At 35.9% G+C, this 26,757-nt stretch overlaps 1 protein-coding gene across 4 annotated transcripts in view; it reads right to left on the reverse strand.

The window, feature by feature from the left end:
• Positions 1 to 100: 100 nt before the first annotated feature.
• Positions 101 to 26,757, reverse strand: part of BLTP1 (bridge-like lipid transfer protein family member 1) — a 143,656-nt gene continuing 116,999 nt past the window's right edge. For all 4 annotated transcript variants that reach the window (XM_081333292.1, XM_081333294.1, XM_081333293.1 and 1 more), the window contains 19 exons: positions 24,100 to 24,280; positions 21,925 to 22,099; positions 17,420 to 17,581; positions 17,195 to 17,334; positions 15,983 to 16,163; positions 14,183 to 14,377; positions 13,594 to 13,773; positions 11,690 to 11,827; positions 10,940 to 11,200; positions 9,708 to 9,858; positions 9,079 to 9,236; positions 8,279 to 8,471; positions 7,899 to 8,113; positions 5,668 to 5,916; positions 5,119 to 5,322; positions 4,221 to 4,415; positions 3,421 to 3,555; positions 1,368 to 1,533; positions 101 to 618 (listed from right to left, as the gene is read on the reverse strand). In XM_081333292.1, coding sequence (XP_081189418.1) covers positions 402 to 618; positions 1,368 to 1,533; positions 3,421 to 3,555; positions 4,221 to 4,415; positions 5,119 to 5,322; positions 5,668 to 5,916; positions 7,899 to 8,113; positions 8,279 to 8,471; positions 9,079 to 9,236; positions 9,708 to 9,858; positions 10,940 to 11,200; positions 11,690 to 11,827; positions 13,594 to 13,773; positions 14,183 to 14,377; positions 15,983 to 16,163; positions 17,195 to 17,334; positions 17,420 to 17,581; positions 21,925 to 22,099; positions 24,100 to 24,280 — 3,496 coding nt within the window. In that variant the 3' untranslated portion in view covers positions 101 to 401. The remainder of the gene's footprint in view (positions 619 to 1,367; positions 1,534 to 3,420; positions 3,556 to 4,220; positions 4,416 to 5,118; positions 5,323 to 5,667; positions 5,917 to 7,898; positions 8,114 to 8,278; positions 8,472 to 9,078; positions 9,237 to 9,707; positions 9,859 to 10,939; positions 11,201 to 11,689; positions 11,828 to 13,593; positions 13,774 to 14,182; positions 14,378 to 15,982; positions 16,164 to 17,194; positions 17,335 to 17,419; positions 17,582 to 21,924; positions 22,100 to 24,099; positions 24,281 to 26,757) is intronic.

Consider the following 26,757-nt stretch of genomic DNA (forward strand, 5'->3'; position numbering starts at 1 on the left):
CATTAATGCCAGAGCATTTTATTTGACAGTATCCAATACTTTTCCTGTGTAATGTATTATTTAAATATGTTCCTTGTAAAAAATGATCAACTAAACTAGGTTATATTTTATATTTTTATTTCAAGTATAACAAACATACAGAATATTGCACACAATATAGTTTTAAATATCAAACAGGTCTTTCATAGTTTTCTTCACATTTCTCATGCAGTACTAGACTGAACACAAAATGACATCCTCTTTCAAAATAAAAGTTATTCTTAATATTGATGAAGTTTTAAATATAGCAGCAAAAAAGCTATTAGGTTCTTTCAGTGTAAATTGTTTTAAAATTGTACAGAGACCATACCACAAAACAAATGATTTTAAAAAGTCTGTTTGCCATCCTAATTCTAGGATTTTTAGTGATCTTCCTTGTCTTTTCCTTTCTTTTCTTTTTCGTCCTGTAATGCAGTGCCAAATTTTTTGATGAGAACTGACAAAACTTTATCCAAAGGATCCATGACTCCACGTTGAAGCCACTTAGGAATAGTGGTTCTTGCATGATGGAAACCAAGCTTCTGAAGAATATAATCCACACCGACAGGATCAATCTTTCTTCCAGTCCAAGAGATTAACCTATAAATTAAAATATTCTATTTTATTCTTTCAATAATCAAGAATAAATTATTTTTCTACAGTTCAATAGTTTATTTTATGTTAATAGCCATAGATTCTACAGTAAGGGAATTTTATAGGTCCTGCAGCTCTCCCTGCATCATTCCAGGCCTTTCATGTTCTATACCATCCCTATGTCCTGTATTAATATATAAAGCAATATATATTCATAGTATAAATTTTCTTTTGCTGTGCATTTTGTAAATAGTTCCTAAAGGTAAAGGTAAAGGTTCCCCGACAGATGCGTGCTAGTCATTTCCAACTCTAGGGGCCAGTGCTCATCTCCGTTTCAAAGCCGAAGAGCTAGTGCTTGTCCAAGGACATCTCCGTGGTCATGTGGCCGGCATGACGCATGGAACACTGTTACCTTCCCACCGTAGTGGTCCCTATTTTTCTACTTGCATTTTTACGTGCTTTCGAACTGCTAGGTTGGCAGAAGCTAGGACGAGTAACAAGCGCTCACTCTGCTACGCGGCACTCGGGATTCGACCCGCCAAACTGCCGATCTTCTGATTGACAAGCTCAGCGTCCTAACCCACTGAGCCACACCGCGTCCCTGTAAATAGTTCCTAGTTGTGTGTAAAACTAGCCATCAGAGTTGCCTATAGTTAAGAATAATTATTTCTAGATGACAATTCACTGTGTGGTAAATAAGTAGTGGAATATTTGTCTGAAAATCAGACTGATTATTGAAAACAAATGCTAATTACCTCAATGTGGGCTCCAGATGCCAAGTATTACAGATAAATTCTCTCCAATCCACAGTTGTGTAAGTAACACTTTCTTCCAATGCTTTTTCACTACTGCTCTCATCAAGTACACTGATGGGGCTTTTTTGTCCTGGACGACTAAACAAAGCACGAGGTGGAAAGACAGCTAGACAAAGAAGAGAAATATTTCTGTTTTAGACTATAATCTTCATTTTGGTCATAGACAAATATAAAATATGTAAGACTGCAACCATTCCAGAAATAAGAATTTAAGGTTTGTAGCTTATTTAATATAACAAAATGATACTGATTATTAAGAAAAAACTGTCAACTTGCATACTGAGTTCTATTAGAATTGCACATATTATTGATATTAAAAGTATGAATGATATGTTGATAATAACTACCATAAAATAAGTGAAATAAAACAAAGCTAAAAATTATCAGCAAATCAAGCCATTTGGTTTATATTTTAATGTTCCCGAAACTTTCATGACATAAGAAATTCATTGGTGCCATAAATTACTTAATACTTACATACCATACTAAAATCCAGAATTAGTAATGTAGTATTAGGAAAGATTTCAAAATAAAAATGAGTTTTCCTCAAGTGAATAGTTCTATTTTTTAAAAAAATAATATGCGCATAGTTACAACCATTTGTTTAGGACCATTCAAAGTTACGGTGGCATTGAATAAGAGGGAGTGATGATTGGTCTCAATTGTTGTAGCATCTCCACAGTTGTAATTGTGAACTGGGTGTTCGGTCCTGGTTTGTGATTATGATGTCACAGTGAACCACAGTTACGTGATTGTGGTTTTCAATGTACCCTATCAGCTTTCCACAAACAGTAAATGGGGAAGCTGGCAGGAAATTGGAAGTCACTTCTGCTGCTCTTTCACCCACCTGCATTCTAGAGTGCCTGCCACAGCAACATGCAGCACCTGTCCATGCTCCAGAACACCTGCCTACAGTACCTGCACACATCCTGTTGTGCTTACCTGGGTCTCCCACCTCCTCTCACTTAATGACCAGCACAATTCTGGGATTCTGACAACAACCAGGACTGCAGGATTGCTGTCACTAAAAATGCAGTCACATTTAGCTTAATGATGACCTAGCAGAAATTGTGGCCCGAATTGCCATTGTAACCTATTGATTACTTATATAAAGATTACATATCAAAAGTTTTAAGTAAGATAATTATTAAATGCCACTACTAGATCTGTGGAAATAACAAACCCTAGCAAATAGTAAAGATGCTGTGAAGCTGTAAACTAGCACAAGTATTTAAAATTTCAGTCACTTGCTTTAAAGCCCTCCACAAGTCTAGGCATGTATGTCCATATGAAAAAGCCACTTCCATCGCACAGACAGTGAAGCCCCGTACCTCACTGAATGATTTACACAACTTTATTTCTGAAGTATACCTTTATCATGTATTTTTATATATCTGTGACACAAATGATTTTTTTTTCATAAAACTTCAATTATTTTTTGAACAGATATACTGTTTATACTATACTATGTACTATATATATTATAAAACAATTTGAGTTTAAATAGCTCAAAACTACATTATTTTAGCCTATGACATTTCATAGTATTTCCATACTTGTAAAGGAAAACATTCCATTTTACATTATATGATGGGATAATGTAAAAAGTGTATTTTTAAAACTAGGAACTGAGTAGCAATGGGGTCTGAAATACAAAATTAATCTCTGGTACAATCAAATTAACAATACTCTTACAAATTCAGAATAGTTTTTGATGGAACATCAATTGGAAATGTGTTTAGTTGTAGCATAGATGTTTTGAATTTAATGTACTCTTTACCTTTTATCCTGAACAATGGTTTTAATAATCTATTTTTAAAAAACTTCATTAGCTACATTCCCTTCCAAAACATTGATATTCAATATGACAGACAAAAAATAGAAATAAAGTCAAATATTTTACTAATAAAATATATAAGAACCACAAGTTAATTATTATACAAGTTGTAAAAGCACATAATGTGAGCCCACTAGCTTAGTGGTAATTACATACCTTTTTCTTTTTCTTTAAGATAAGCAGAAACTAAGTCATGCAGAAACATTATTAATTCTGCATCCATTGTTACACAAATGTGATCTGTGAATTCTGTTACTACACTGCATTCTACCTTTGGCTTGGCACTGGCATCTGTAATGAAATTACATAAATCATTCAGAGAAACTGGTAATTACAAGAATAAATATCCTGAATAAAACATTTTAATGAGAAAGTTTTAAAATGCAAGATAGCGAAAAGTACTGATTTTTTTCAGCATAAATTTGAAATGAAATTTCCGAGAATACTTTTATGCTTAAGGCCTTATGATGTCTCTGACTGATACACAATTCCTTTGTATGTGCAAAATGCCTTCATTAAAATGAAGTCATTCTGAAGTGTGCACAATTGATAATGAGCTCTTATGCTATATTTGATTTTAAGCATTTGCTATCTTGGCACATCAACTGTAATAAAAACCAACATTTTACAGTCACATTTGGAAGATCAGCTATCCAATATGTATCCATAAATCCAAATCTCCTTTGTTTTCATATTTTATAATTAGACTATTATGAAATATTGGTGTTACATGCAACTGAACTTTGTGGGATATTTTTTCCAGTAGGCAATATAGAATTGCAGTGTTAAGAATTTTATCTGATTTCAATTCTCATGCAATAGTGATATTTGATATGGAGTCACTATTGTCATGAATTAAATTTATTTTTTATTTTTTAAATAAAATTTTGCTATTATTTCATTTACACAAAATGCTGATTAAGTTCATCATTTTTTTTACAAAAAGAACAGACTACCATGTATTAAAGGTTCCTGAGGTTGTTGAACATGAATGGATTTGAAATCCAGCTGCATCCTTGGTAATGCAAATATTGTTTCAGTCTCATGATTGTAACTGGAACCACCTCTGAAACCACTTAACAAACTGGAGCTTTTCACTGTTGTAGTATGCTCTGTGTTGTTTGCATCAACATTTCTGAGAAGGTTTAATTCTGGAAAGAATAGCAAACAATCTTTTGAGATAACTCATTTAAATAAACTCATTTAAATAAATGATTCTTATGAGGCAGTTACTAATAATATTTCAATTCATGGAAATTACATATTACCAAGATTTATATTTCTATACAGAATAAATTTTAAGACATGTAGACGTTGTATTTCATTTTAGGTGAAATGAATAAAATTTAGGTAAGCAAAAAATTAAGTCACATTGTGAATTTTTAAGTGAATGGAAATTGACAACCTCTACAATATATGGGGATAAAAAAGCGGGTACCCCTACTTCATTGTGCTTGCCATCTTTTATATTTATCTTTTATGTTTTAAAGATTTTTTTGTAATTTCTTTGATTTCAGAATCACTCAGGTGATATACAAGTTTAATGCATTATTACTATTATTTAGATGATGATTTGCAGAGGTTTAAACTGGATTTGGCATTTTTGTCCACCTACTGAGTTTTTCCTAAGAATTGTGGATAGGCAGATGCAGTTTGATGATGTTAATATTATTTTTATACATATATTTCTGTAAAGTTGAGCACATCCTTTTTATACAATTGCTTCAAGGTTTAAGCTCAGAAAATTATGAATTTTTGGGCATCTTTCCATCACATGCAACTCCTTCATACTATTAATTGGAACTTTTGTAAATTTATGGCAGTTTCCCAAAGGACCAATTTATTTGTTCCTACCTTCATTTCGTGTAGCTGTAACATAATTGAACCATTCCTTTACACTTGCAACTCCATGTGGTGGATTTTCATGACGTCTCCTTGTTATTTTAGTAATTGTTGCCATGGGACTTTGCAGGGCACCACATGGTTTTGTTACCATAGTATTGTGACCCAAATGGAAGTCTAGTGTTTGCACAACATATGTAGAAGGTTCACTGGATCCTAGGAAAGGTTGAACATAGCAATTTTTTTTAAAAAAATCTTGCTACTTTCTGAAGTCATCAATGGTCTCCCATTGTATGCACAGTATCGATATTAATCCAAAATTAATCTAGGAGCAAAATATCCCCTCCAAGCACAGTATCCTTTGTGGTCATTGCATATGAGCTCAGTAAATCTCTTGATACTATGGCAAGCTCTCATTTTAATACCCATACAGAATTTTATTGGGTTTAGTATGTAGGTTACAAAAAAAATTCAGCCAATGTTTAGTCTTCAATATTTAAATATTGGTTACAATTTAATATGGGAAAAGATCAAACAAAAGGCATACAAATGCCTGAATACCTTCTTGCCATATTTTTTGTGCTTCAGTCCAAAATGCAATATTAGGTTCTTCAAGATGAAACAGAGCCCATGATTTTGAACGAAAATTAGGTCCATGGAAACATGCCAAAGTCATGTGATTTCCATGCAAACTCATAGAGCCTCCAAACTTTCCATCTTCTGGTAAAGGAAACTGAAATAAGGATATGTGGCATCCTGACATCACCTTTAATACTTCTGGCCAGTGGCGATGATGTGCTGCATCTAATACTAGAAAACAGAGCACACAGACATACGTAGATTTAACTTTAGGGATTCAAAAAAATCCTTCTGAAAATGATGGGTCTTAGCTACAAATAATGAACAGGAATTTCATTAATAATTTTTCATTTTTTCTAAGCTTGTGCTTAGGAGAAGGATGAGCAAATAATTGTTCTTATTTTCATCTATGTATAACAGCCAGGTTTTAAAACTGTCATAGAATCACTAGTAAATCCCTGACTTATGACCATTTATTTAACAACCTTTCAAAGTTACAATGGCATTGAAAAAAGTAATTTATGACTGGTTCTTGCACTTATGACAGTTGTAGTATCTCCATGGTCACATGATCAAAAATCAAGCATTTGGCAACAAACGTGTATTTACAATGATTGCAGTATCCAGGGTCACATAATTGCCACTTATAACCTTTATAGGGGACTCCTGACAAAGTCAGTTGGAAGCCAGGTTCACTAAATGACCCAATTTGCCTATGTCCACTCTGTCTGCCCTATGACTGCCCTGCACCCTGCCTTGAAGGGTGACAAACAGCCCCAGAACTGCACAGCTACTTGTCGTGCCTAGGGAGACTTAGCCATCCCAGCAAGCATCAACAAGCATTTGTTCATCCAGCAGTCTTCGCTTCCAGTTCGTGCATTCACCTTTTCTGCCAGCCACTGTGGCTGAAACAAAAGGGCCTCGCTGCCTCATTTGTAGACCTAAGTTCTATGTGAATGTTTGCTACATGTAGCTCCCCAGCCTGATCCAAAAACGCTAGCAAGCATTCATTCACCCAGCTGCCTTTTCTCCTCAGTCTCATGTGGGTCTCCAACACAGCTCAAATCTGAAAACTGAGCTGTCTGTAGAAAGCTGTGTTATCTTTCCAAATATGTTCCAAAAAGTGCAGTTTTCCAAAGACTCAAGGAGCCACATGTAGAAACCATGAAGTTGGGTCTCCAAAGGAGATAATAAAGGCAACAAAATACCTCAACCATAGCGGTTGGCAATACAAGGCAAAAAGCCAGTGTGGGAACTGGGAGAGAAAGCTGCTGGATGAACAAATGTTTGCTAATGCTTGCTGGGTGGTGGCCAAGGCTTCCCAGGAGTGGCAAGCAATCCCAGAGCCATGTATTTCTCGGGCTGCTTACTAAAAGGCAGGGCAGTCACAGGGAGGAGTTGTAAGTAGGCCCTTAGGATGAGACTTGGAGCTGGGAAGGACCAAGCCTGGAATGTCCAGAAATGGGATTGCTCATTTAACCACCCATGATTCTTGGTTAATGACTGCAGCGGGAAATGCTGTTGTTAAGACAGTGCAAACACACAATATCTCATTTTATGTTCACATGGTTCAGTGAAGGAAATTCCAATACCAAGGATGATCATCTGTCGAGAATTACCGTAGTTATTTTTTTGTATAACTTACTATATTGATACAAGTGTACATTAAACATTTAGAAGTATTATATGCTTCAAATGGCTTTTGTTTTTGTATGACAAAATGGCTGTAAAATAAAATGGTGCACGCCTTTTTGTGTCTTTCCATAGCAGGATATACACATTATTATTTTTCAAAATGCTCACTTATAAAATTTTTGCTGAAATTCAGATTTTGAGGCTCACTGATAATATATCAGCTCATTTTTTTCAGATAAAAGTTTTTATCTAATTCTGTCTGTCATTCTAAATATAGATTAGACCATATTTTTATTGCAGTACTCCTTTCTAGCCTGTCTCCAGAGTTATTTAATAAATTCTGGAAAAAACACTGAACCTGCTGCTAAAGAAGAAGATGCTAAAAATACAATTTTATCCATGTCTACTAAGGTCATAAAAGAAAAAGATGTCATTCATATTCTCCTGCCATCATAGTATCAACAGCAGCCAAATGGAGTCTAGGCTCAAACATTAGGCAGGCCAGTATGTAATATTTTGGTTTATGATCCGGAAAGATAAAAGCTTCATGACATGAAAGAAATTGATTTCATACATACACTGCTGTGAACATTTTTCTACATTACTGACAACAGTTTTGGAAGGAAAGTATGGAACTGGTCCCCATGTGGACAAAGCTCGCTTGCTTGTATCAAACTGCTGAGTAAAGAATTCCTGGAGCTTCATTCCTATTTTGATGAGATCTGGTGTAGTTGATCTGGAAATCATCACTTGAAAAATATCCCATTTCAAATCACCGTGGACAAATATCTCACTGGAATATAAAAATAATAATATTTTCCATGAATTTATAATGCTTTATTAAACGTTGAAGAAAAGATAACTAATTCAAAAACGTTCATTGACAATTTGATTAAAATGGTTTGAAATAATAAAAGCAGATTATATACTTTAGATCTAGGCAAAAAAAATCCTTTACCTCTTATCAGTAATGCTGGAATCCAAAGTATTATAGAGATTAACTTTCCACTCATCCTGCAGCTTAAGATCTGCATTACTGAAAATGCCCATTAGAATACTAGACCCCATGTAATCCACACGAGCTTCAGTAGAGCCCATGGTAATCTGAACTTTGTGATTTGGTTGCTGGTTGGGATGTTCTGAAATATGAGCTGAAAAACATATCAGTTTTTTATTATTATTATTATTATTATTATTATTATTATTATTATTATTATTATTATTATTATTATTATTATTATTATTATTAATTCGGTTTATATACCGCCCTACTCCCGAAGGACAAAGGGCGGTTTACAAGGCAAAATTTAAAAACAATACAATATAAAATTAAAATTAAATTAAGTCTAGCCCCAAAAAATTAAAATCACAATTTAAAAACATTAAAACCACTCAGTCCAGACCAGATAGCTCAAAGAGCCAGGTTTTTAGGTTTAGTTTAGTAGCAAAGGGAAACAGTGAGATACTAGACATTGGCTCTCAACACTAGTCTCCAATTAATATCAAAAGGCCTCCAAGCTCTCTCTCTTTCTGTATTAGTGCACACAGAGACACACAAATAATGTTGAAAATGTCCAGAAAATGCTGTCAACAATTAGTGGTTACTCAATTTAAACAAGTCTAAGTCTGACCATGTGTGATAAGAGGTAATGAGTAGATGCTAATTTTTCAATTTAAACAAATACAATTAGCTGATTATATTTACTATATAAAAATAACTAATCATTGTCATAAAATACTTGCTAATTTTCAACTTACCCACCAGCTCCAAGGCATTAACGTCTATGGTACCACCAACCACTCCTCCTCTAGAATCCAAATGTGATCTTCCCAGTCCTACTGACATACTAATTTCACGATCCCTGTTACTGCCCACAGATAAACGACCCTGGCTTTTCAGACCACTGGTAGTCCACCTAAATCATGCATAAAAATATGAAAATATCATTGATCTTATTTATCCAATAATATGCAAAAATGCAAGTTGTAAAATGCATTTAACAAAGTAATAAATGTATATGGTAGTAAGGATACAATTCACATGATCTCATTTAACAAAACAAGATGGGGACAAATTTTCAAATTTTTGATGATAAAAATATTAATGGGCCATCTCTAACTATATTATCACCGAATATAGTAAGATAAGAACAAAGAGAGAGTATTTAGATAGCTCTGCAACTAATCAATGTCTTCAACAGTTTATTTTCAAGGAAGTCTCTGTTCAAAGTCCTCCACTTCTATACAACTTACGGTAACTTGAAATGAAAGTTGATGCTTCCTGAATCAAAAAGCATTCTTGAACACCATGCACACATACTCTTACATGTTAAAAATATTTGGAATATACAGAAAAATTGAATGGTTAATTAAAAAGGTTTTCTTACGTGGTATTTCCCATCACATTGCTCATATTCATTTGTACATTTAATTGTTTCAAGTTAATAGCAAATACCACCAATGTTTCCCATGGTGTCACTTGCTGACTTCCAGCTTTATTTGATTTATTAAATGGAGTTGATGTTTTTGACAGCAGATCTGGAATTAAACACAAAGCAAATACTGTAAATGTAATACTGCAAAGTATTACTGACAAAAATCAGATATTAATACCACTCTGCAGATTTTGCTGGGAAATGCATCAGAATAACCAAGTCCAAATAAGAACTTGCATACTCCTTGACTCTTTACTTCGTCTCCATCTATTTGCACACAATAGTGTTATGATATATAATCTAGAGAGAACATTTGTACTTTGTGAATGTTTGAGAACTTTTTTCTCAGTGAATAACAATTTTACATGATAGATGTCACAACTGGATGAGTTTTTAAATATTGGAGATTGTTAAATCTAAATGTTATCTAAATGTTTTCAACAGTAATTGTCAGAAAATATATGGGATACAAATGTGAACTTTGTATATTGCTAAAATTTCTGAAGTTTATCTTTCAGCTCTAATAATTAAAAAGCAATTTTTTTATAGCTGAATAATTATATTTTTGTTTAATTGACAAAAAACAGAATAGAACATTTGAGCAATTGAACTGGGATTATTGAAATTTTCTTTTTCCAAATCATCAAAGTTTGATAAAATAAATACTTTTACTGGTTTTTTCTTTCTATAAACTATTGAAATTTTAAGCTCTGTTCCATCCTGTGTTGCCTGCTTAAATTTTCAATCCTTCAGTGGACTTCCTCTATTTCAATTCTCCATTCAATTCCAGGGTACATTATTTCTCAACCCTTAAGAGATGAAATAAGAATGTGTTCTCCAGGCAGACAAGCACACTTGAATAGAAACATTTTCATATGTTTTCATTTTCCTTGTATTACATAAGTGTGTGTTTAAAATGCATAAGGATCATAAACTGAATTGTTGTATCAAATTAGTTCTCACTTTGTAAGACAACACAGGACAATTTTGTGTATATCAGTACACTTTGTAGCACAATAAACAAGTTAATGGAAAAGAAAATAATTTGGTTTTGTTTGAAGAAAAATAATAAATCAGAGCAATTTTGGAGTAATATTATAAACTGCATCCTTTTAGGTTCAATGACAGTATTCTATTACACAGTGGTGTGTGATTCAAAGTAGTGGAATTAAACTTCTTTTCACCTTTCTGAGGGACTGACGAATCTGATACACTTCTGGATCTTGAAACAGCAGGGGATTTTAGGTTATGAGACACTGTTCCAGAGGCCATATTACTATTGGTACTGTGCTCGTTGAAAACACTTGGTGATTGAGCCATATGGGTAAATGAAGCAGACTGACTTGGTTGCTCCCAGGTCCTACAATATGCTTTTCTTGATGATTCAGGTGACACGTGCTGGTTCATTCCTTCAACAGAATCTGGGGTCCCAGGACCTGATGTTACTAGGAACACATATAACAAAATAAATGGTTTGTTTAGCTTGTTATTAATTCATCACAGATCTACCAAGATTATTACAATATGCTACGCTCCAATGTTACTTATTGAGGGACTAGGGTAAGGGGAGGCAACCTTGGCTCTTTTATGACTCGTGGACTTCAACTCCCAGAATTTCTGAGCCAGCATGGCTCAGCTTGGAAACCTCTCCCTTTCCCCTCAGCATGGCTGGCTCAGGAATTCTGGGAGTTGAAGTCCACGAGTCATAAAAGAGCCAAGGTTGCCTACCCCTGGACTAGGGGATTCTTTGTTTAAAAACAATTTAAAAGCAGCTAGTTTAAGGGAATCAAAGCAGAAACATTCATACAGATTTTAAACACAAACATTTTTTAATCCATTTGGTACCCCGCAAATGGCATTTCTAACACCAAGTGGAAAACTGATGTGTTTTTAACGTCAATCAATCACAGTAATATCTTCTTTTGACTATTTACCTGGCATATTTATTGTTTGGTCACCTAGAAAAAGGCGTCTTGCAATGCTCCTTCTGTACCATGCTCTTGGAAATGCTAGAATCTCACTGAGTCTCCTCATGTCATATTTAAAAGAAGCAGATCCTATATCACAAACAGCTAGAAAAATATTATAAAAAAATTGTTTATATTTTACATTTCACATTATTTTATTCATTCTTGTAACATCTGTCATTCATAAACCCAAACCAAGTGTTTAATAAATTTTAATGAATATACTCAAAATTGAGGTAATTTAATTTAGATTGTATCAGCATCCTTTACATCCATCAAACTGACTCAGATTGCTATAGTTTAATTCAGAACAACATAGAGAGGGCTACAGACTCTCCCAATCAGGATCAAGGTTATCAATATTTGTTTGCTTATAAGGTTTGTAACCTGCTGCAACCAGTTTGACGCTTGACAGCTATTGTAGATTGGAAATGTAAAATACGTTTCATTTTTCAGAATAAATTTGTCTATATTATATATTTTTAATCTCTTCTTTTTTTAGCATTGTAGCACCTAATTCTAGGTTTACTGCAGTAATAGCCATCTCAAAAATGTTTGTATTCCTCCAATGTATTTAATATTAAAACTGCTTGCTACAAGAGATCAATTACTGGCACAATTTTATTATCTCATCTCAAAAAAAGAATCAAGGAAAATGTAAATAGATGTTGAAAAATAAAAATATATCAAAAGCTTGATTTAGTGTTATGGTGAACCAGACCCATACTTACTTAAAAGGCTTTTAAATAGAATTATACAAATGTAAGTTCACAGTGGTATCAGTTTTGTTTGCAAGTTCAAAAAGTGATATTCTTCCACATGGTTGAGGAAAGGAAGGAAGGAAGGAAGCAGTTGTGGTATTTATGTTTTATCAAATATTTCCCAGACTATCTGCCTATTATTTTGATTATGCAGGTAATCTTCACTTACTGGTGGTAATTGGGACTGGGAACTCCATTGCTAAGTGTCATGATCATACGGCACAATGTGATGCGATCGTGCCAATTTATACCAGCAGTTCCAGCAGTCCAAGTTGCTGTTGTTAGGCAAATCCCGTGCAAGCATAGCATCCTGCAGTCATATGATCACCATCTGTGACCTTCTACCAGCTTTCCTGTTGACTGTTCACTGGAAGCAGCAGAGACATCACAAATGGTGATCTTGTGGCCAAAGGATGCTGTGATGGCATAATTATGAGCCAGTTGCTGAGTACTCAAATTTAAATCATGTGACTGCAGGAATCTGCTGGTTACAATTACCCCCCTCCCATTCAGTCTTGTCATACATTTGATCAGTCACTGAATGAGAGGACATTAATCAAGGACTTATTGGCTGTAGAGAGCTATGACAAGGTCAAGAAAGATCATCTGTTTAGTGGAGAAAATATATCTAATTTTATAATTATCTTAAAATGTAATTATGCAACATCCATTCAAAAGACCTACAAGTTCTATTTTTCACATGTAATGCAGTATTTTCTATGCTGCACTGAGTTTAGATCAGACATGTCAAACACAAGGCCCGGGGGCCGGATCCGGCAAGTGGTTTCATGCGGCCCGCAAAGCCATCCTGGAAACAGTGAGGGAACGGCCCCCAGTGCCTTGGCCCTGGCCCAGAGACCCTCCTCCTGCCAGAGACCCTCAGATCTGTCCCACTCCTGCCCAGGCCCCCATAGGCACCCTTGATGCGAACGATGTAGAGCTGGCCACGCCCACCCAGTAGGCCATACACTCTAGCCACGCCCACCCAGTAGGCCACACCCACCCAGGCCACGCCCACCCGACCCCTTGAGGGCAACCGCAATGCTGATGCGGCCCTCAATGAAAATTGAGTTTGACACCCCTGGTTTAGATGATATGACTGATATATACCAGATATGTTTATTAATGTAGTCTCCATCTTATTGGCAGATTTGCTTGCAGAGAGGGTTTCAAAAAAGGTAGCACCTCCTGAACGCCTTATTCTTGACAGGCTAACTTTTACAAACTCAAGATTTATGCTCAATGAATCCTTGCGACCAGTAACTGACGAAGGTTCTTCATCTATATTCCCTGAAACCATGAAAAACACAATTGCTTTTTTAGTTTAATCTAAACAGGTGAAACCTATTCTAACATAATGTCTGAAGATGTTGAGCTTTGCACAAAAGTGTCCGTAAACTTTGGCTGGTATAAAATATGGTGACTAAATTATTGCTTGCTATATCATGTAATAATTTTAACAGTTTCTAAACAAACAAACAAAGGAAATTTTTTACTGCATTTACTGTACGAATGCCTTACTACATAGATGTACTCTGAGATATGAATACAAAACTTATTTTTAAGATACATTCATGCATATTTAAATCAGAACAAAATCATTTTTAAAGGGATTTTGTATTTCCTTTTTAAAGGCTTATCTAAAAAGTAAAAAAAAAATCACCAATATATTTCTATGAACCACACTATTCTCTATTACCTGTTCCAGAAGATAAGCCAGCCACAGTGGTTTTTTGCTTTCCTGCTCCATACGGATGAAATACATAAAGGGAAAAATCAGACATGCAGGCTGTAAAACTCAAACCCGAAGAGCTGCTGCTAGAACCTGTCAAATCTGATTGGCTGCTACTATGCCGTGTTCTGCCAAAGGAGCTACCTAATCCAAGAGAAGAACCTAAAGCAGAAAAAGAAATGTATTCTAGAAAAATCATAAAGATCAGCCAAGGTACATTCCCTGGAAAGACAAATAGAAACATATTTTGATGAGACCTGGCAATCATGCATTATTAGAGATGACAATCATAGTAGTATAAGTCTGAATCTTCTAGAAACATTCTTACAAATTATTTATTTTTATTCCTTTTATTTATTCATTTCTATCCTACCTTTATCATTTTACAAATAACTCAAGGCAGCAAACATGTCCAACACATCTTCCTTGTGACTTCCCTATTAACAAAAACCATGCGAGGTGGGTTGGGCTAAGTGACCAGCCCAAATTGACCCAGCTGGATTTCATGGCTAGGATGGACTTGAACTCATGATCTTCCACTTTCTAGCCTAGTGCCTTAACCACTAGACCAAACTGGTACTGGACAAGCTTTCAACATTATTCCATGAATGGCTTAATCAACGCACCTAAAGGACTGCTTTCCCCATACTGCTCACATTATAAGATCTGATAAAGAAGTCTCTTTCTGCAGCCTGATATGGATAAATACTAGATTATTTGAAATGTGATTTATTTCTGTGTCAGCTGTCCTCCAGCTAAATTAATTAAGTGGGATGGGGGTGGGGGTATAATGTAGTCTAGTTTATTATTATAATCACTGATCAGAATGTCTCCGGGTGAGGTTCAAGGTGTTAGTGATGACTTACAAAGCCCTTCATGGCATGGGTCCGGATTACCTACGGCAACACCTGCGGCCGGCGTCAACTTCCCTCTGTCCAGTGCGCTCCCACAGAGAGGGCCTCCTCAGGGTGCCACCGATCAAAGAATGCCGTTCTCTGTGGGCGCGCCAGACCTTTGGAACCGCTTACCGGTTGAGCTCCGGACGGCCCCCGACCTTCACTCCTTCCGGCGCGATCTCAAAACTTTCTTTTTCGAACAAGCTGGCCTGGTCTGACGGGATGGGGTTGGGTTTTTATAAATAGTTTTAATTGTAATATGTATTAATTTTAAGGGCATAATGTTTAATGGTTTTTTTAATTTTTGTATTCTATTTTTATTGTGTATTGTCCTGTTCACCGCCCTGAGTCCTTCGGGAGAAGGGCGGTATAGAAATCTTATTATTATTATTATTATTATTATTATTATTATTATTATTATTATTATTATTATTATTATTATTATTATTATCATTATTATTATTATTATTATTATTATTATTATTATTATTATTATTATTATACTAGGCTAAGCTCAAAAGGAGTTTGGTAAGTTGACAATAGAGCTCAAACATCACATTAAACCATTATTTAGTGTCAGGTTTACAAAACAAGCAATTATGTCTGAAAGTTTACAATTTGTATTAATCATTTAGAGAAACAAGTCAACTTCAAACTTTTAATTCTAGTTTGATCTAAGTCAACGTTAATACTAGCCACTGGTTTTGTTAAGGCATAATCATGGTTGTAAGCACACATTTTATTTTCTGTCTTTTGAGAGCACCAGAAGATCCACAATTTATTCTTATAGGATTAAACTGTTATTTTATATTAGACCTGAATACACCTTTAAAAAGAACTGAAACTGTTTTTCAATAAAAATGGATTTTACCTGGCGAGATAGTTTTAATTGGCATCTTTGATCCACTTTGTAAAGAATTTTCTGTAGGGCCGGTCGAACCTAAATTTTCTAATTCTCCTCGATTAGAAGAAAATACAAGATCAAGAGAAGGAAGTTTCAACATGCATTCCACCCGTGACACAGGTAAGCAGCTGAACTTGATTTGTGAAGGCTGAAGAAGAAGAAAAAATGATGTTTATCTTACATGGAGAATTAAAATGATGAGAAAGCAACAAGTAACAGAACAATTTTAAAGATATAATACTATTAAAATTTTTAATGCGAGAGATAAATAATGTGTGACTATATAAATGTTATTTAATTCGAGTCTAAATATCTTTCATTCCTGAGTCTATTAAGTTGGGCTGATTGATTATAAATTGGAATTCAAGAACAACAGAAAGGACATAAAGTATCCTAAGATTTAGAAAATAATCGTCTTCAAATGATGACCTAGTTTCAGAAATAAGGAAAATAACATATTGTTACCTCTGCAGAATGTTTAGAACAAGATTTTTTGGGGCCCATAAAAGCTGTATTAAGAAATACTAAGAAGGAGTCTGACAGTGAAGAAAACTACACATGGAACACAAGAAGAGTATAGAGAAAAATTATATTATTAAATACATCAAATGAAATTTAATACATCTTTGCTAATACAAGCAGCAGCCCCAGTTTAACATTTCCTGGCTCTGTGTAGTTTGAGTCAATAAGCTGCAAACGTCTTAGCACTGAATTTTAATTTGTGTCATCTGATTAAACGGCTGAGTCTGGAATACAAGCAAGCAACATTCAATTTTATGGTGCCAAACCATAGGCAGATCAATATGTCTCAGCTTAACTCACTTTCATGAAGTTGTGAAACCAAATGTTGCTTTAGATTCCATGGAAAAAGTTAGAATACAATATCTAAAATCATAATATAGTTTACATTATCAGACAGTGAAATATTTAAAGCAAAATATGCTCTACAAATAAATACATACGCGAGCAGACACAGCAGGTACTTTTCTTTACAAGGTATCAATGATATTTCTCATATAAAATGAAATAGAAACTATACAATAAATGAGAAAGTCCCAATTTAAAATAGAATTCATTATTTTAGCATTCGAAATACAAAATACTTCTCTGTGTACAAATAAATCTGGCCAATTTACAACAGCCTTGAAGGTAATTACTTAAGTTGATATCCATGCTCACCTGAACTCTTACATATACCACTACATCAACAGGGAAAGAAGAATATGCTGAGGTTGATGAAGATACTAAGGAAGCTGTGGATTCTTCTAAAGGATCTTGCATATCAAATTGACCAATATCTTCATCTTGTGAACTGATGGCTTTAAAACAATAAGGAAGTGATTACATATAAATTCTCCAAAATAAAAATCAGGATATAAAAATTATGGTACAGAAATACGATACCTGTATAATTCCTTTCTATTGGAGTTATAGGTATTGTTTCCAGGGCCTTTTCTAGAAAGTCTAATAGGCAAGGGCTAATCACCATTTCTTCAGGCAAAGATTGAAGTGCAACCCAAGCATACAATTTTGCTGTTTTTACGCCACCACTTCCTTTACCTTTGGCTGAAAGATTTGAAAAATAAAGTGAAACACCAGATCACAAATGTCAAATAGAACACAAATAAAAAAGTAAGAAAAGTTAATGATAGCTCAAAAGTGAGGTTACCTTAACTCAATTCCTGAGATATCTTTCCTTAAGTTAATAATGTATCTCTGGCTAATCCAACAGATCCTCAGCATTTTTATAGAGAATATGAGATTGATTTAAATCATCCATAAATTTGCTGTTTAATTAAAGCTTCTAATTTTATAATCAGAATGACTAAAATAGATCACTTTCAAAAACTTAAATGAAATTTCCATTGCTGTATTTAAACATTTTTGTAAATTGAAACATTGGTACTTCCTGCGACAGAACACTCTAGTATGGATTAATTCTGCTAATTATCCAAGAAAAGCAAAACCAAAAAAAAATGTCTATAGCAGCTGTACTGCTAATTACTAATTCTCTAGTTTCATCTTGTGACCAACTGTGGATAGGAAAAGTGGTCTAACTTAAACAAATAAGGATGCTGAATGTACCTATACAGAGTGGAATGAATGGGTATATTCAGACACTATGGCAAACCAGGCTAAGGCCTGGAATTGCCCTGAGTTATATCACCTGCCATTTCCTATATATGGTATCACCCCACAGAAGGTATGTGCATGAAGTTATGCCTCAGTTTTGTTCTGTACCAGCCTGCTACCGGCCCTGCAGAAAAGGCAACCCCTTTACAAACGGCAAGAGGCTGGAAATACGTCTGCCAAATTTATTACTACAAAAAACAAACAAGACACGAACCAAGATACAGGAGCTTTGAAACACTATCTGAGCGGTTGCTTTCAGCAAACCAGCCCTCCCCACACATTCCCTTTATAAAGAGTTCAGGGCGTGGCCTCTGCCTCCTTCCGAGAAGCCCCACAGCCTTCCTCTGTTTACTCCTACTTGACTGCCTCCTGCGTCGGGCGTCCTTGAACAGGGCCAGCTGTGGGTCATCTTCATCCACACTGTCAGGCTCACACAGCTGGGTCTCCATGGTGACCAAGTGGGAGGGGCCTGCCTGAGGGCTATCATCAGCAAGATCTTCAACCCCCTCAGCAAGGTCTTCAACACCCCCCTCCTCCTCTGAGTCGTCCGACCCAACTGCCGAACCCACAGGCTGACCCTGAATCACAACAAGTTTTTAATATGATCTTGTTTGATCAAGATCATTATTGGATTCTTTTAGTCAAAACTATGTGATTTCGGATACAAACTAGAACAACACATGGTTCCTTTGGTTTCTTCTGATAAAACCATAATCTTATAAACGGTTTGCCTTAAGTGACATATCAAGTGACAGTATTACAATCTGCTCAAAAGAATGCATGGGGTAAAGCAGCAGATACAATCCAACATTTTCCTAACTAAAACACATGCCCAACTTGTCACATTGTCTGAGCATGTTCAGCATATGCTAAGTATCCTATAAATAAGTATGTAATTCAAATGCTTTTCTCATGCTAAGCCAAAAAAAAAAAAATACCACCTTCGTGGTCAATTCTGCTTTTCCCCCATTCTTCATTTAGTTTGAAAGAAACATCAAACCAAAGTTGAGTAACCCATGGAAAATATAGTCTGCTTGCAGCACTAGCATCCCAAGATTGTGTTACCAATATTAGTTGAAGTAGGTAAATTTTGGCAGTGTGTTTTTGGAACAATTTTTTGGGTTAAGGGCCTAAGAATGGGAATGGATGTAACTTGTCTCCTAAAGATTTCTCAAGGCTGGTCAACTATTTATCATTTTTCACATTCAAGGGGGATGAATTAAGAGTGGCAATGGAAAAGATTTGCAAAGCACTCCCATTCCCATCCTTTAGCCTTCTAAAATGATGGAAGATTTATGAGTTACATGCTTCTAAGTAATCTCTGCAAATGTAGTCCATCATGAACCACACTATGAAAACAGTTAAGGTATCAGTACATAATGAAATAATTCATTCACAGATTATTTTGCATCTCCATTTTTTAAAAACTACTGTCTAAAATATTATTTGCATAATTCTCTATTATCCAAATTGCAAGAAAATGTAGTCAGAATTCAAATAGCTAGGTATTCTTTAGATCAGGAGTCCCCAACCCCCGGTCTGTGGACTGGCACCGGTCCACAGCATGCCAGCAACCGGGCCGCGCAAACAAATGAAGCCCCATCTGCGGGATGAAGGCAGCACACGAAAGCACGCCTCTTCTGGTCTGCGGAAAAATCTTTCTCCATAGAACTGGTCCCTGGTGCCCAAAAGATTGGGGCCTCTGCTTTAGAACTTGAGTGATTTTTAGACAAAAAGTAGGCTATCTTAGCATGGATAAATATAGATGTGTCGTAGGTTTTGCATGCGAACCTACTAAGCACAGAATCACACTCTTTCGTGAGCATTGCCATTTGATAATTTAAGGTAGCAATACACTGAATCCTTAAGATAATGTTACATTTTCGCACAAAAAAACAAGTAATATATTACAATGGTACTTGTCCTCTCCTTGATACACTCCCACCCCATTTCCACTACCAAAAAGGTTGCTGTTCTTCTGTAGGATCGCTTGTACAGCTGTGGATGGTTGTATAGTTGCAGTAATCAGTTTCTGTCTGATTCCCAACCACATCGATTTTTGCACTATGGTATGCTCCGGCTGCTCCTAAGACACATTCTATATAGGTATCTCTTAAATACATTTTCTCTACATGACAGTCTCATGTTGGACAGAATTAAGAAAAAAAATGAAATATATATATACTGCTCAAAAAAATAAAGGGAACACTTAAACAACACAATGTACTGTATTTAATAGTAGGATGTCTTATCTTGTGTTCCCTTTATTTTTTTGAGCAGTATATATAGCATATGAAATAGACTGACTCTAAATACGAATATGTAACAATTGTATGATAAGAGAGGTATTTTGGGTTCTCTGAGCTTGGGTGTTTTTGCAGACATTTCATTACTCAAACTAGGTAACATCATCAGTACTAGTAAGAAGTGGGGTTTCCCCTGAGTTTATATTCACGCTTGCCTTGTCAGTGGGAATGTCTTGGAGGTTCTTTGGTTTGGATGTTTACTGTTGGCTTGTTTAGCAGTTCCTTGATTGTGGTATTTTTTTACTTGATGGTATGATAATATTTCATTTAGCTATATGATTTAGTATTTAGATTTACAATCTTGTTTAGGAAATATATTATAGTGCATAACTGACTTATTGATTGATCTTGTTGATTTAAATCAATTTGCCTTCTCATTCACAGATTTTCTAAGAATCATGTACATTTAATAGTTGCTTGTATATTTCACATTAAATACATACATAATGACTGATGAAACTATACTTAAAAGATGTTTATAAAATACAAATAAAATGCATTAAATTAACTAGCAAAAACATAGAGTATTCAAAGCTTTAACAACTGAGGAGCAATTTTAAAAGCTGTACAACTAAATCTTACAGTTTCTAAGTATAACGTTATCTTAACATTTTTTTCTAAAAGTGTCAATAAATGGTAACTATTCAGTTTCACTGAGGAGATATTCTACAATTAGGGCTGAAATAAAAAAAAGTTTTCTATGGATTAATGTCTTCTAAGTATTTTGGATTTCAGCTTGTTTATTCCTTAATCATTATGGTACCTAGACAAGCTGGTTTATTTATTTATTTATTTATTTATTTATTTATTTAGTTATATTTATATACCGCCCTATTCCCTGAGGACTCAGGGCGGTTTACAGGGAATTAAAAATCCAAAATACAAAAATTAAGAACCAAATTAAAAAATATTAAATTGACCCTGTAGTCGATTAAAAAGAACCCTAAATTAAAATGAAGATTGAAGGTTGAAGATCATAGTACTGATAATTTAAAAAACAACAACTGGGAAAGTTGTTTTATATTACTGATAGAAAGGGATCCAAAAACCTGGTCATATAGCTGAAATAAGTTTCCATTATAAAATGTGTATATGCTTAGATACACAATTCTGAAATTAAGGATTTCTGTTTAACATTCTACATTAAGGATAACTGATTTCTTGTACTCCACATATTATGGATTTCATGCATACTTAGGAATTGTGAAAATTGTCCAAATTTTATTTCTAGTTTCCCCATAGATTGACACATTAATGCAGCAGATGTAGTGTGCGCAAAAATAGACCAAAGAATCTAAGAGAAACCATTTATAATAGTTAATAAAGTAATATTTAACAAAGGGAAAAACTAGTAAGAAAATAATCAAAAGTACAAATTAAGCTACAAATACTGATCTAAGTATTGAACTCTACATTATGGCAAAATATTACTAAAGTCAAAAGACAAACAAAGAAAAGATAAATTTTTACCTGATGGAATAGGTGGGGGTTGAGGAGTGAGTAAGGTTTTAGCCTTGATACGAGTAGGAGGAATGACGTCTTTCATACTATACAATTTTGATTCTTTGGAAAAGGTTCTTTGAAGAGATGAGCCTCGAGATGTATTTGGTGACTCAGTTTTTAACATCTTAGAATTGTAATGTAGCTAAAACAGGACAAAATAAAATTAAAATCATAGGTTTCTGCATAGCCAAACTGCTATTGGTGGGGGGAGGGGAAGAGACAAGGAGTATTGTAAAGAATAGAAGAGCATAAATCACAAATAACACTTTGACTGAAATTATCAAAGTAATGGAAAATAAAGGGTCTGGTGGAATTTTGATGGGTCGATGCTCTGCAAGGCTCCCAGCTAGATAAAAATGTTCTGGAAAATTAGTTTGTGTAGAAGTAGCCTATTAGTGTATGATGTACAGTACAGTTATTCCTTGCTATGCTGGAACTACTGTATTAAATAAGTTATAAAATGTTTAAAACTATCTGACTGGATGTGATTAAGCTGTTTTATTTGTAAATATTGTTAAATGATGCCTGACCTTATTTTTTAAAAGAATCTTTGCTATTTTAAAACAATAGTATTACAACAAAAATATGTTTTTAATGTGAAATGTATATTAAGGACAAAGAAAGGAGATCTCGTTAAACAAAATATATTTACATGTAATAAACCCTCTGTTTATTTTCTTCATCAGCAACTTAATAACATGAATCACTTTTAAAATATAGATCTTGTTGGCATGGTATGTCACACCTGTCTCACTCCCAGTTCGACCTAGCCTTTAATTGTCTAGGAAAAAGCCTTAAGGTTTTCTATAACATATACAATGTTTATCAGCCCTTTTTACTACTGGACCAATTGGCTAAATTTTCCTTTTCTTTTATTCAAAATGTTACTGCCACACATCCAAAGTGGATGCAGTGCATATGTACAAGAACTATACTATCTCTAATACAGGGGCAAACAAGAAGAGATAGAGAGAAGGATTAAAAATTATAGCTGGCAACATAGCAGGAACTCTTGTAATGACTAACATTGTCATTGATCTATCGGATTGGCAATGTGGCACTGATTTCCTCAAACTTATTCTTCAAATAATTACTCATCCAATCTTACTAGTATTTCCAGGGATAAAAGTATTGTAGAATTCCCTTGCTTCCAGATTTGTTCAATTTGACATTAAAATGCTTTTTTACCGTATTTTCTGGCGTATAAGACAACTTTTTAACCCATGAAAATCTTCTCAAAAGTCAGGGGTCGTCTTATACGCCGGGTGCTGAAACTTTAGGGACAGGGCTGGCTGGAAAACCTGGAGCGGATCTCCCATTTGGTCTGCCCAGGGAAAGCGGGACCAATTGGAGAAGAAGCTGCAATCTGTGATTTTTTACAGGCTGGGGTCTAGGCGTCTTTCCTTCTAAAGTTGAAGAGCAGCTGCAGTCTATCCCAACTTGAAAGGCAGGTGGGGAATGCAGCAGCCAGAGCTTAGCTCTAAGGACACATTTGACTCAGGAACTGGGTGGGCTGGCTGGAAAACCTGGAGCGGATTTCCCATTTAGTCTGCGCAGGGAAAGCTTTAGAGTGAATTAGGAAAAGTTTAATCCACTTGCACTGTTTTATGTTTACATGTTTGATGACAAACAGCCTTATGTTTATAAGTGACAGTTTTCCTACTAAGTACCTGCATGTCGTAAGTATTTGAATTAAAATTACCATATTAAAATAAAATCTGTTTTTTAATTTTTATTTGGTGTGCGTTGGAAGAGGGGTAGTCTTATACGGCGAGTATAGCCCAAACCCTATAATTTAACAGGAAATGTAGGGGTCGTCTTATACGCCCAGTCGTCTTATACGCTGGAAAATACGGTAAATTATAAAGACAGCAAAGTAGATATGCCTCATAATGAATCATACATTTTTCACTGAACAGAGGCTCTCCTAATTAGCCTTAATGCTTATCTGTAATAACATCAGATTTCCTAGCATATTTACAGGCTTCAAAGCAATAGCTACATTACATGACAGGCTCCGGAAAGTAATGTGAAACTTGAAATTCTATTTTAATATTTAATATTTATTAAATTTGTATACCGCCCTTCTCCCGAAGGACTCATCACACTATATGAAGGAAACGTCAAACTTTTTATTTTTACCTTAACATCTACACCAGGAATGTAAAATACTGTTGTTTCCACATCACTAGACTTTGTTTGAAGAGATGCTGGTACTTTCTTTCCAGCCAGTAAGTGGGTAGTTGATGCATAGTTAGTTTGAAATTTCCTTTTTTTAGAGGGAGAGTCTTGATCTAAACTTCGGGAACTGCGATCATAGGTCCTAAGACATATATATAAATAGACACACTTATTACCCTGAACATAAAGGCAATATTAAGTTATTTTGAAAGTTCTGAATAGTCATTGTTAGTCAAACTCACTGATAACACTTCAGAGAACTGAGAACAGAAATATTTGGCATGACTTGATTATGCTCTAGCTTACATTTGGCTTAAGGCTCTCAGGCACACAGCACAGTAGGTAAGAATCTTCATCACCTAGGAAGAAGGGAGCGTAGCAGCTCACGTGGTTTGAACACTGGGTTGGAGGTTAGCAAGCCCACGCTTGATACTCAAGTGCTGCTACATGGCAGGGAGAACTCCTGTCATTTGCTCCAGCTCCTTGATGTGAAAGGAGCCCCCATGGACATCCATCCTGGCATTGGTGATATCACCGGCTAATCCTTTCAACCCAGAAGCACCTTAAATGGTGCCCTCTAGCACGAATGGGGAATTAGGAAAAAGCCAGTAAAACATTGGATTGTCCTCTGTCAACAGTCCAATTCATTTTTTTTAAATTCCAACACTTATTTCTCCCACACTTCTCACCACTTAATAGACTTTTTACTCTCTTTTCAGCCTTGAAGATGGAGAGCTTTTGGTTGTTGATATAAATAACACCTGTGTCCTAAGAAACTCTCTCAACTTTCACAAAAATAACTATAGTTTGGTTTGTCTGTGTGATTCAGTGGGATTAGCTGTATATTTTCTCTAGTCTTTTTGCATTACTCAAGAGTCTACTGGAGTTGGACAGCCTGTAAATTTAAAGGTAAGATAAAATGAGATAACATAAGGGTTTGTTCCAGATTTCCATAAGTAAACTTTTAAAATCCTCAGAAGGTTATCCCTACATCATCGGGGAACCTTCCAAAACTAATATGTGAGGTTATGTAGAGGTGGGAGAAGAGAATCTCTTCCATGGTTAGAGTCTATTTTGTAGCCAAGCCTATTTTTTAAATGGTACAAATTCTTCGACTTCTGTAACTGCATTATTGAACTTGTATATTTGTAATGTTTTTAATTGCATTTAACAATTTATATCCTCTGGCATCTTATTCAGTCTTCCATTCATTCATTCAGAAATGCTGGATGTTTATTGAATTAACAGTAATAATGTATCAGATCCGTGCTGTAAAACAGGGCTTTTCAACCTGTGGTACGCGTACCACCAGTGGTATGCGAGCCCCTGGCTGGTGGCATGCAAGCCCAGTTTAACTAATTACAGTGGGGGAGGGAACAAGTCAAAATGGAGACACACAAACCTGGAGATCAGCTGGAGCTGCAGAGCTTGCCAGAATCCCCAGGATCTGTGGTGACATGCTAATTAGAGCGGAGAGAAGAAAAAGTATAAAAGGGGCAGACCGGCCTGTCTTCAGAGGAACAGCGAGCCGAGTGGCCAGCGAGGAAGGGTGAGTGAGCATGTGGTGTGTTTGGGGGGGAAGGGCTAGCAAGCCTGGTAGCCTGCTGATCCTGGGGCTTCACTTAGCAAGCAGCCTATTTTCTGCAAGCGAGGCAGGCAGGAGCCCGCAATCAGCTGAGCTGCGCTCAGAAATGCTGATCCCGGGCTCCTGCCTAGCTCACTTGCTTGCAGAAAATAGGCTGCTTGCTAAGTAAGCTGGGCAGGAGCCCGGGATCAGCGTTTCTCAGCGCGACTTCTGAGCGTGGCTCAGCTGATCCTGGGCTGCTGCCCAGCTCACTTAGCAAGCAGCCTCTTTTCTGCAAGCAAGTGAGCTGGGCATGAGTCCGGGATCAGCGTTTCTGAGCGCAACTTCTGAGCGCAGCTCAACTGATCCCGGGTCTCTGCCCAGCTCACTTAGCAAGCAGCCTCTTTTCCGCAAGCGAGCTGGGCAGGAGGCTGGGATCAGCTGAGCCGTGCTCAGAAGTCACGCTCAGAAATGCTGATCCCGGGCTCCTGCCCAGCTCACTTGCTTGCAGAAAAGAGGGTGCTTGCTAAGTGACAAAGAGGGAGAGAAAGAAAGAAAGGAAGGAAAGACGAAAGGGACAATGGGAGAGAGGGAAGGCACCCAATCCCAGTCCCACTCTCCTCCACCAGAGATCCACAGATTCCCCCCCATACACAGGCACCCCACAACCTGAGTGATGAGCTGGCCACGCCCCTCTGGCCATTGATCACATGACCCTGGGACACTGAATGTTATAAGTATGAATCAGTTGCCAAGCATCCTAATGTAAATCACATGACCCTGGGGATGCTGCAACAGTCATAAGTGTGAAAAATGGTCATAGTTCACTTTTTTCAGTGCCGTTGTAACTTCGAACAGTCACTAAATGAATTGTTGTAAGTCGAGGACTACCTGTACTTTATCATTTTTTTCTTTTTTGGCGGGGGATTTAAGTTTTTGACACCTTGCTGGGTGACTGGTGGTACTCGGATATTGCCTTATCCTAAAAGTGGTACAATGGGTGAAAAGGTTGAAAAGCCCTGCTGTAAATCCTCAGACAAGTTGCTTAAGTTTGA

The sequence above is a fragment of the Vipera berus genome, assembly GCF_964194415.1.
Source record: "Vipera berus genome assembly, chromosome: 7".
Taxonomy (NCBI): Eukaryota; Metazoa; Chordata; class Lepidosauria; order Squamata; family Viperidae; genus Vipera; species Vipera berus.